The sequence below is a fragment of the Geotrypetes seraphini genome, chromosome 16, assembly GCF_902459505.1.
Source record: "Geotrypetes seraphini chromosome 16, aGeoSer1.1, whole genome shotgun sequence".
NCBI lineage: Eukaryota > Metazoa > Chordata > Amphibia > Gymnophiona > Dermophiidae > Geotrypetes > Geotrypetes seraphini.
Genome location: NC_047099.1, coordinates 41,016,690 through 41,027,481, shown reverse-complemented (window position 1 = coordinate 41,027,481; position 10,792 = coordinate 41,016,690). Strand labels below are relative to the sequence as shown.

Here is a 10,792-nt window from a genome sequence, read left to right as displayed (position 1 = left end):
AAGAGTAGACTGAAATAGTTCATTTCCAAAATGTTTAGCAAACAAAAAAGTTTTCAGAACTTTCCGGAATAAAGCAAAAGCACCTAAGCTTCTTAATGTAAGCGGTAAAGCATTCCAGAATTCGGTTAATTTAAAAGCAAAAGAAGAACTAAATCTCTTCAAGGTTCTGTTTTTACCACTGAGAGAGGGAAATGTAAGTTTTAATTTTTGAGAACTTCTGGCAAGATGAGATCTAGGAACATTCCAGTCAGTCTAAAGGAATCAAAGTGGCGAAAATGGCAAATAGGATCTTAAGTGCACTTCAATGGAATTCCTTGAGCAGAGGGGTGACGTGATCAGATCCCCCGATCCAGCAGGGTTCTATACCATACTAGATATCGGATCTGAGAATGGTGGCAGTTGACCGTTGAATGCAGCTGATGCACCGAGATGATAGTGGCGGTTGTCTGGCTGATCCAAATGGCATGCCTGCATTTTAGCATTGCATTGACTCTGATCTAAATGACTAGCTTCATTACTACTTCCTGGGAAACCTCATGGCTGAAATATTGTGTGTTGGCTTGGCTGCATACCAGCTTTCGCTCCTTGGCATATCGTCTTTATGAACTTCTAACATCAGATCCTGTTGTCTGATTGGAATTTATTTTATTTTTATTTATTGTTTTCTCAGGTACTTTAGCTAGATTGTGAGCCTTCGGGACAGCTAGGGAAATCCAAAGTACCATTTTTATTTATTTTATTTTAATGTATCTTTAATCTATCATCATTGTAAACCGCTTTGAACCTCACGGTATAGCGGTATATAAGAAATAAAAAAATTTTAAAAAAATGTTTACATTACATTAGGGATTTCTATTCCGCCATTACAAGGTGGATAACAAAAGAGTTAAAGAGGGTGTTTTCCCAAAAGATTTCTGGTCCTTTTGGGGGAATAAAGAGTAGAGCAGGTTGATTTGGGGGTAGCTTGAGAGGTTAGGACTTTTTGAAAAAGGTTTGGCGCATGTTAATGCAAAGAAATCGATGCACATAGCAAACATGCAAACAGTTGCAGCAAAACCGAAGGGAAGAAGTGCCAAAGCCTGCAGCCACGTGCTGGAACGTCCGCGAATTCACTGCGCATGCTCGAGTCTTCCCCGGGAGGGCGGGGAAAGAAAGCGCTGAACTCCGGCCCCGCCCCCTGCGCAAGCTCTCCGGCGGCGAGGGGCGTGGTCTCGGGTCGAGAGCCCACGCGAAGGCCAGGGGCGGGGGGGTGGGATGCTGCTGAGCTTGCGCGCGCCGGCCTCGCGCGCCCTCCTCTTGCCGCTGCTTCTTCCCGCCCTCTCGGCGGCGCGAGGAGGGGAGAGGCGCGCGGCGGCCGCCCTTTGCGTCAACCCCCGGGCGGCCTTCGCCTGGGGACGTGCGGCCGCCGTTCGCGCGACGCCTGCGCAGGAGAAGGGGCGGGGCGGCCAGGGCGCAAGGAGCGTTTCCGCTTCCGCTTCCACTTCCGCTTCCGACAGCATGGCGTCTCCCAAGTATCTCAGGTAAAGGAAGTGCAATGAAGTCCCCAGTCGAGGTTCAGGATGTCACAATGGCAACCTTAGACTCTTCTAAGCTCTGTGATCCAGGCCGGGGTTTGCACTGTTGCATGCAGGGAATTGTAGTTTTCCTTCTGTTTCTGGCTAATAGGACCGGGGTAGGCAATTCCGGTCCTGCAGAGCCGGAGCCAGGTCAGGTTTTCAGGGTATCCTCCAGGAGGCGGTGCATGCAAATCCATCTCCTACATATTTATGGTGGAGATCCAGAAAACCTGAGCTGGCTCCGGCTCTCCAGGACCGGAATTGCCCACCCCCTGCAAGAGAAGCAGCTTGACTGTTACTTGCTTTGCTTTAGTTTTCCTGCCTGTGACATGAATTTCTTTTTTTTCAGGTTTCCTACAGTAGCTTTTTCTTTTTGGCCTCCTGAGCTGACCCTTCAGGGGTAGGGAACTCCAGTCCTCGAGAGCCGTATTCCAGTCGGGTTTTCAGGATTTCCCCAATGAATATGCATGAGATCTATTTGCATGCACTGCTTTCAATGCATATTCATTGGGGAAATCCTGAAAACCCGACTGGCATACGGCTCTCGAGGACCGGAGTTCCCTACCTCTACCATCTGACATTCAGGGCTGTCCTCCTTGTGGCTTTGGCTCCTTTCCACCCTCCATCTCTTATCTGAGCACCTAGTAACAAGGGCAGGTGATGGAAGAAAAAGATCCAAGAGCAGATTCAGGCTGCCTAGTTGTTCCACTACAGCAGGGGTGTCCAATGTCGGTCCTCGAGGGCCGCAGTCCAGTCGGGTTTTCAAGATTTCCCCAATGAATATTCATGAGATCTATTTGCATGCACTGCTTTCATTGTATGCTAATAGATCTCATGCATATTCATTGGGGAAATCCTGAAAACCCGACTGGATTGCGGCCCTCGAGGACCGACATTGGACACCCCTGCACTACAGGAGTCTACACCAGGGGTATCAAAGTCCCTCCTCGAGGGCCGCAATCCAGTCGGGTTTTCAGGATTTCCCTAATGAATACTGCTTCCATTGTATGCTAATAGATCTCATGCATATTCATTGGGGAAATCCTGAAAACCTGACTGGATAGCGGCCCTCGAGGAGTGACTTCGACACCATTGGTCTACACAATTGTTGAGGACTTACTGACGTATATAACCCATGTGTAAGCACGTATATACAGTAACCTGCAAGTAAGCATGGTTCCTGTTTGCAAACTATTGTACATCCCACATCGTATAGCCTGCACCTCTCTCGCGTAAATCCATAAATGGTGACAGCCCAGCCTACTTGAACAACCGCCTAATCCAAACTACCACAACCAGACACAGGTGAACCCAGACACTGTTCACATACCCTCCAATCAGAGACATCAAACGGAAAAAAACTGTACGATGACCTTCTAGCCACACAGGCTACCAACTAGACCACCAACTCTTTAGTCTACTAATTGCGACCCCAGACTACAAAACTTTCAGAAAAGAAATAAAAACCCTGCTATTCAAGAAATCCAAGAAGACTAACTAACACCGTATAAAACATTTCAATCCTCTGAAGCAACCAGAAATCCTCTTCTGTAATCTGCCTTGAACTGCAAGGTAATGGCGGAATAAAAATCATGTAATGTAATGTATCTAGTAGTGCTGAACACTAGGGTTATGTATCTGAACCTGCAAGTTACTTGCAGAATGCTGTCAGTCATCTTTGAACTCCGCCTCCTTCCCAGGAAGCTGCTCTGTTTTTTTTCTGCAAGCAAGTTGCTCAGAAGTGTTTCTGCTCTGTGGTTTTTATTATGTTTGAGTATTTTTTTGTAGTGTTCAGTTGAAGGCTCGGTGCCCAGAGGTGTTCCCGCTTGCCTGGGAGAAGATTCAGACTTGCACTGCGGAAGTCTGCTGCTAGCAGCATCAGCCCTTGGGATAGGGTTACCATGTGGAGAATGGATTGAGACATTTAAGTAAATCCCAAATGTTTCTATCCATCCTCGGTTTCATTGCTTTTGATGGAAGTAAAACCTGCATATCTCAGTCCGGCCTCTTTTTTGGGGTTTTTTTTCTGGAGCCATAAGGTAACCTCAGGGACACCTAGCTAGCCAGCCTGCTTTTCTATTTTTTGGAACTCCGGGTCAGATAATGTGGGATATACATTTAATAAATAAATCGGTTTAAAACCTGACTACTATTTGCAGACTGTAAGTAGTGATGCTCTTTCTCCAACAGTCAGGAAGAGGCCCAGGCTGTAGACGAGGAGCTTTTCAATGAATACAAATTCAGTGTGGATCAGCTGATGGAGCTGGCAGGGCTCAGCTGTGCCAAAGCCATCGCCAAGGTATATGCTTGATTTTAACTTTTATCAGTAATGCCAGGCACTGGGAGGGATCACTTTTAACTTGATTGGTTGCCTGGTAGGAAGGGAGGAGAGGGGTTCTGACCAGCATTGTGGGCCACTGAAGTGGGCTAAAGAGCCCTGATAAGGGATGATAAATAGGTCAATATGATAGTTTGAAGGATTTCAATCATGCATTTTTTTAACCTACCAAACTAGGCGTGCTCTTTTTACTCATTGGCTCTAGAATTGATAACATTAAAAATAGTTTTTCTTTTTTTTTTTTTGGTATAAAAAGGCCTATCCCACGAGCTCCTTTACCAGAAAAATACCTTCTGTCCTGGTTGTGTGCGGACCTGGGAACAATGGAGGCGATGGACTGGTGTGTGCAAGGCATTTGAAGTTATTTGTGAGTAATTTTCAGTGTCTTTGAATTTAACCTTTTGGGGGGCAGGTCAGCAAATCACAACTTGTAAGAAAACAACTGATTTGAATTTGTTGAAATATTGTTATTGTGAATTTTTTTACTGTATGTTTTATGAGAAGAATAAATGGAATTAGAGAGGGCCAAGCTCTCTGATCAGCTTCCTTCCATGTGGGAGTAATAGCCAGTGAAGGTTGGAGGCACTGGGGTGCTTTTTAAATCCATTCCGACATTGGCCGTCCCTGACATTGTCATTTTCTGATGGATTTTCAAAGTGATGGCCCCCAAGTGACCACAAGGAGCCCTCCGTCCTGCTTGTTTTGCGTAGGGTTTTCACATCCTGAGCCACTCCTCTGAGCTTTAGTTGTAAGTACTGACTGGATTATGCCTTCTCATGTGTCTCAACAGGGATATGAACCAACCATATTTTACCCCAAGCGATCCAATAAGCCTCTGTTTGAAAATTTAACTACTCAGTGCCAGAAGATGGACATCCCTTTCCTGCCAGAGTTTCCTTCAGAGGTTGGTTGTGTGTGTAGTATTTTATCCAATTGTGCTCCCTGAGCAGAGCCCAGTCAATAATTCTAACCCAGGTCCCTGGGATTCACCTGGGCCAATCGGGTTTTCAGGATACATGAGATGAGATTTACATGCACTGCCTCTATTTGTATGCATATGTAACTCAGGCATATTCGTTGTGGGTATCTTGAAAACCTGACTGGCAGGGTGTCCCCCGAGGACATGTTGAAACCCTGCTCTAAACTGGTCTCATAGATTGGAGAACTCCAGCCAGGTTAGGAACCATCGTTCACCGAGTTTGTGGTTTAGGCCCAGTTGGCGCTTGGAAGTTGATTACAGTACATCAAATCCAACATGCTAAAGCCAAATTTCAGAATATTGAAATCTGTTCTGCTAAGTGTGTAGGGATATTTGGTGGTGTTCCAGCCTTACAGTGCCGACAGAGAGATATGAAAGGGGACTAATTGCAATAGTATGTGTGCAGGCAAGAAATAAGGCTGACCTGGACATTGAGAATACACAACAGACAGTTTGGGAGTTCCTCCTTAGGCCCTCCCCACTGAATATTGTGGTGTTGCGTCTCTGATTTCCACAAATATGCCAAGACTGACTTTACAACTGCCTTCCTTATTCCTCAAAGCAACAGCTTTAGTGGTTCCTGCCTCGTTGTAGGTTAAGTTATATGCATTTGGCTTATCTACAATGTAACATCAACAACCTGCTGTGGCAAAGTGACTTCCAACATGTGTGTGCTGCGTTGGGCTGTCAGTTTTGCTATAATATGACCTCATCAAATGCATGCATAACTTAACATACACAAGGTGGTAACTGCTGGAGCGGTTGCATATGAAAGCTGTTCTTATTTATGGTCACCAGAGCAGGAGTCATATGTGCTATGTAATCTGTTCCTCTGCCCACTTGGGCTAAAGAGCTGGCTAGCAAGAATCCAAGCTAGTGAAGCCTTATTCCAAGTGGGATGCTGTACTTGGGGGAGGAAAGAGTAAAGGGCAACGTGGGGCCTGTTTACATGGTTGGCTAGGGCACACTGAATGTGTGAGATTTTCTAAAGGAGAAAGCAGAGACTATGAAATGAAGAGAAAAAACATCCAGGAAATCCACAAGAATTCGGTTTTGCTGGAGAAGTGACAATGACCCGACTCGGCTATGTTTAGCTTATGCCTGAGTCAGGGGTCTGTAGTCTTCTTATACTGTGACTTACACAACCCTTGGTCAAGAACTTTATTGCATAAAACACAGGAATACAAATGCTGCCAGTTGGGATTTCAGGTTATCTATGAGATCAGTGCCCATGCACTTCCTTCACTGCTGCAAATATGCATATTCCTTGTGGAGATCCTGAAAATTAAACTGGTCTTGAGGACTAGGTTGAAAACAAACTGGTCTGGGGTATTTTTTCTTCTGATTGTCTTTGTAACAGTTTTTTTTTTTCAAGTTTTTATTAGGATTTTATATACCGCCTATCAAGGTTATCTAAGCGGTTTTACAATCAGGTACTCAAGCATCACCTTTGCTTGATTTGGTATTGGAGTCAGTAATTGATAACGTAGCTTTATTTGTGAGGCGATAAATTGAACCTGGTTCCTTTTGACATGATATTGGACTCGTCCCATCTCTCTCACCCTCTCATTCAGGCTCTGCTGATCGATGATGCATACGGTCTGGTGGTAGATGCCATTTTTGGATTCAGCTTTAAAGGGTCTGTCCGTGAACCTTTTGGAAGCATTCTCCGCATCCTGAAACAGATTACTACACCCATAGCCAGCATTGATATCCCATCGGGTATGTACAAGTGACTTTTTTCCTTATTTTGGGGATTTTTTTTTTTTTTTTGCTTTGAGGCTTTATTTACTATTTGAAGAAATTCGTCTCATTTTAGACCCAGGTAATACACAATATCGACATTAAAAATATTCATTATGGTAAAGTATGTTATTTAGTGATGACTCAATAAACCATATTACTGTGTTTCCCTGAAAATAAGACAGCGTCTTATATTAATTTTGGGTCCAAAAAACACACCAGGGCTTATTTTCGAGGATGTCTTATTTTTTTTCATGTACAATAATCATCTCTCCCATCCTCTCCTCCACCCCAATTCTTCCCCTTTCCTTTCTCCCCACCCCCCAATATGCAGCATCGGTGTGGTTAAAAAGACGGGTTTTAGACTGATTGATAATCGATTATCTTAAGCCAGGATGATATTCGAATGAGATCAATAGCAGTAACTGCTGAGTGATCAGAGGTAGAGAATGACACGGGGACCAATTTTTCCCTGTCCCAGTGCAAACTTTTATTTCCTGTCCCTGCCCCATCCCTCCAAGCTCCGTCCTCATCTGTGCAAGCTTCCAACACTTTATAAAATATAATATATAAAATGGAACATACATTTGCAACACAAAAAGGATATATGGATAAATTCAAAAAGATTTGGGGACCATTAACAAAATATTGTAATAATTGAATTTCATTTTCCCATAATAAGAAAATAGTTAAAGAAGAAAGGGAGGGAGGGGATATGGGAGGGGGATTTATACTCTTTATTATAAATTATAAATAAAATATTATTAATAGATGGTATTCTTACATGAAAACAATGTAATAAAGGGAGGGGGAAAAGGTTAATAATTTAAAAAATAATTGATAAAATCATTACAATATATATGTTGTATAATTTTATAAGAAAAATAATTACAGTTATATGATATATAAAATCATAAGAAATATAAGATAAGAAATGTTATGTATAAAATACATTATAGAAATATCAAGTGTATTATTAAGATAATTGTATGAAAATTTATGACACTTGTTGTTAAATGAAAAAAATCAATAAAAAACTTAAACAATCAAAAAAAAAAAAAAGTGTTCGAGGCTTGTGCGGTTAAGGCAGAGCTTAGAGGAATGGGGCAGGGATGGTGGAAATTGAGTTCCTGCGGGGACAAGCTTGTCCCTGTGTCATTCTCTAATTTGAGGGATCCTTCAGAGAGAGAAGTTGTATATGATCAGCATTTAGAAAATAAGGGAATATGATCATATCACAGAAGCCTACATCAACTCACACTGGCTACCAATCCAAGAAAGAATATTATTTAAATTCTACTGCATGATATTCAAAACCCTAAATGGAAACAGCCCGGCCTACCTAAACAATCGCCTCATCCAAGCAACCTCAACCAGACATAGAAAAACGCACTCCCCCGATCAAGGAAGTAAAACGGTCAAAACAATACGACGGCCTCCTAGCCACTCGAGCTGCAAGAATGGATAACCAAATCTCCAACCTACTGTTAACCACCCCAGACTACAAGATTTTCAGAAAACAAATAAAAACTATACTCTTCAAGAAAGCCCTGAAACAGTCCTAACCACACCCACCCTTAAAACCTCTTACTCTTAACAACACTTTTACCTATCAAATGCTATCTAAAACCCATAATTTCACCATATTCTTACCTCCTAAAGACCTCCACTTCCCTTTGGTAACTCTTTATCCAATGTTTATTACCTTAAAAAATTCTATGTCATCGCTTATTCTACTCCTTTAATTTGTATGTAATTCCTGTTTTTTAGTTGGAATGTAATCCGCCTTGAACCGCAAGGTAATGGCGGAATAGAAATCACTAATGTAATGTAATGTAACTTACAAAGTTGCACATAGAATCAGAAAGGGATATGAATAACCTCTGCTGTGGCAGGAATGGATAAGCTGCAGTACTAGATTTGCAGCCCGTGTTAGCTCTTGGGTGTGACTATTGCCATTTCAGGAAGCAGTTGAAAGTCTGGCTCTTCTCCCAAGCCAGTCATGCCCAAGAATGGGATGGATCTAAAAATCTCCCACCTTTACAATTAGTTGCAAAAAGTGGTGCTAGCGATATGAAAACAAAAAGACTGGTTTGCTCTGGTTTCTTACTTACTAATCTCTCCCCAATCACACATGCTGAACACATTAATCAACTCCTCGAACCACACCTACCAAAAATATTCAGATCCCTACATAAGCATCTACCATCTGTATCCAATACCTCTACTCCTTCAATGTTAGATAACTTTCTTCTTTTACCCGCATTTAATGTTATTCCCCACTGTATCCTGTAATTACCTGAATCTTGCTATGTAATTCTATCGGAAAAATTCCAGATATCTCTAAATTTGTAACATTCTACCATAACATGTAATTTACTTGAATCGTTGTTTATGTAATTCTCTCGGTAATGTCCAGATCTCTTCTAATTGTAATCCGCTTAGAACCGCAAGGCACTAATGTAATGTAATGTAATGTTTCTTTTTTCTTATTTTCTCTTTTCAATTTCTACAGGCTGGGATGTTGAGAAGGGAAACCCTGAAGGTATTCAGCCCGATATGCTCATTTCTTTAACAGCCCCCAAAAAGTCTGCCCATCACTTCTCAGGACGTTATCATTTCTTGGGGGGGCGATTTGTCCCCGCAGCGCTGGAGAAGAAATACGAGTTGAACCTGCCGCCCTACCCGGAGACGGACTGCGTTATGGAGTTACCGTGATGCTGCTGGGCCTTTAAAAGCTAAGACGTTAGTTTGCTGGAAGAGCCACTGCAGAGGGGGACCCTTCAGGCAAAGGAGAAGTCAGCTAGTAACTTGAGGCCCCCGCAGTCTCTGCTGAAGTGGACATTCTGAACCTACCCAGACTCTTAAATACTACTATTGGTGCACACCTAATGGGTTTATGAATGCTGAAATCTAGAACGCCTTTTCCTCTTTCATACGGGAGACTTAGGGAACTCTCAAGCCTCGGCCTGGGTAGTTCCTCCTAGTCCCCTCCACCTCTGCTATGGAGGTGGAAATACTTGTCCTTTTTAAGCTGTAAAAACACACAGCCAAAAACTATAGCAGTTGCCATTCCTAAGACACAAATACAGGCTCTCCGAGATGGCTTCTCTCCAGCGCTCGACGCATTAGGTTCTCTTACTGCATTGGGGAAAGATCCAGTACCTTTCTGACATGATACTGGTCAGCGTTAAGTCACAAGAGGGGAATGGGAGGATATTTGTTCTAATTGGGATTTGGATACTTTAACCTTTCTAAATGCACTCTGATGGGTGGTGATGTGGTTATTTTTTCGTTCTTCTTAAGGAAATGTTGGCATCCATTTCAGCGGAATAAAAATTCAGCTTCTTGCAGCTCTGACGTGTCCTGTCTTTGCCTCCGACTAGCGGTCCTGCACATGTTTAACCAGCTGGTGAGAACTGAAAAAAGGGATGTAGCTCAGACTTTATAAGAGACATAATCCCTCGCAACACCACCCCAGGAAACACACACTTAGGTAGGAGAGCATAGTAGCAGATGTCTACCCAGCAAGTTAAATTCATTGCACATAACATCTTATCCATACTCGATCTACCGTCTGTGCCTCAAAACCGGCAAGGCCAGAAATCTGATCCCTCAGCAACTGAAGCTACATTCCTCCACTTATCAAAGCGATATCTCTTCTTATGCTCCTCGAGCAGGGCACCAGCCATGTCTTCTTGGCCCAATAGCTTAGATTTTAACTAGCTGATTACCTGGCATTGCCTGGATATTTATTTATCCCAATCATCTGTCGGTTTCGATAATTTTTACATGTCACCCCCCACCGTATTTTTTCCCAGATAGTAAGTCGTGTACACCAAGTTTGGTTGCAATCTCTCCATGCGTTTCAGAGTTATGCTGGAACATGCATTCACACACGCAGATGCATCCCATTTTATATGGTTCATAGACAACGGCGCGAAAGACAAAGGCGCGCCCGGACAATTGAGCGCAGCGCGGAGGCGCGTGCTGCTCTAAATTACTGTTTTTAGGGCTCCGACGGGGGGTCGTGGGGGTGGGAAACCCCGCACTTTACTTAATAGACATTGCGCCGGCGTTATGGGGGGTTGTAACCCTCCACATTTTACTGTAAACTTAACTTTTTCCCTAAAAACAGGGGAAAAAGTGAAGTTTTCGGTAAAATGGGGGGGTTAC

General features: G+C 43.1%; 1 protein-coding gene across 1 annotated transcript; it reads left to right on the top strand.

Annotated features, from left to right (window-relative positions):
* The first annotated feature begins 1,242 nt into the window (after positions 1–1,242).
* Positions 1,243–9,971, top strand: NAXE (NAD(P)HX epimerase). Its single transcript, XM_033923869.1, has 6 exons — positions 1,243–1,520; positions 3,747–3,855; positions 4,151–4,261; positions 4,685–4,798; positions 6,448–6,595; positions 9,132–9,971. The coding sequence occupies exons 1-6, from the start codon at positions 1,255–1,257 to the stop codon at positions 9,332–9,334; spliced, it is 951 nt and encodes a 316-aa protein (XP_033779760.1). The 5' UTR covers positions 1,243–1,254; the 3' UTR covers positions 9,335–9,971.
* The last annotated feature ends 821 nt before the right edge of the window (positions 9,972–10,792 follow it).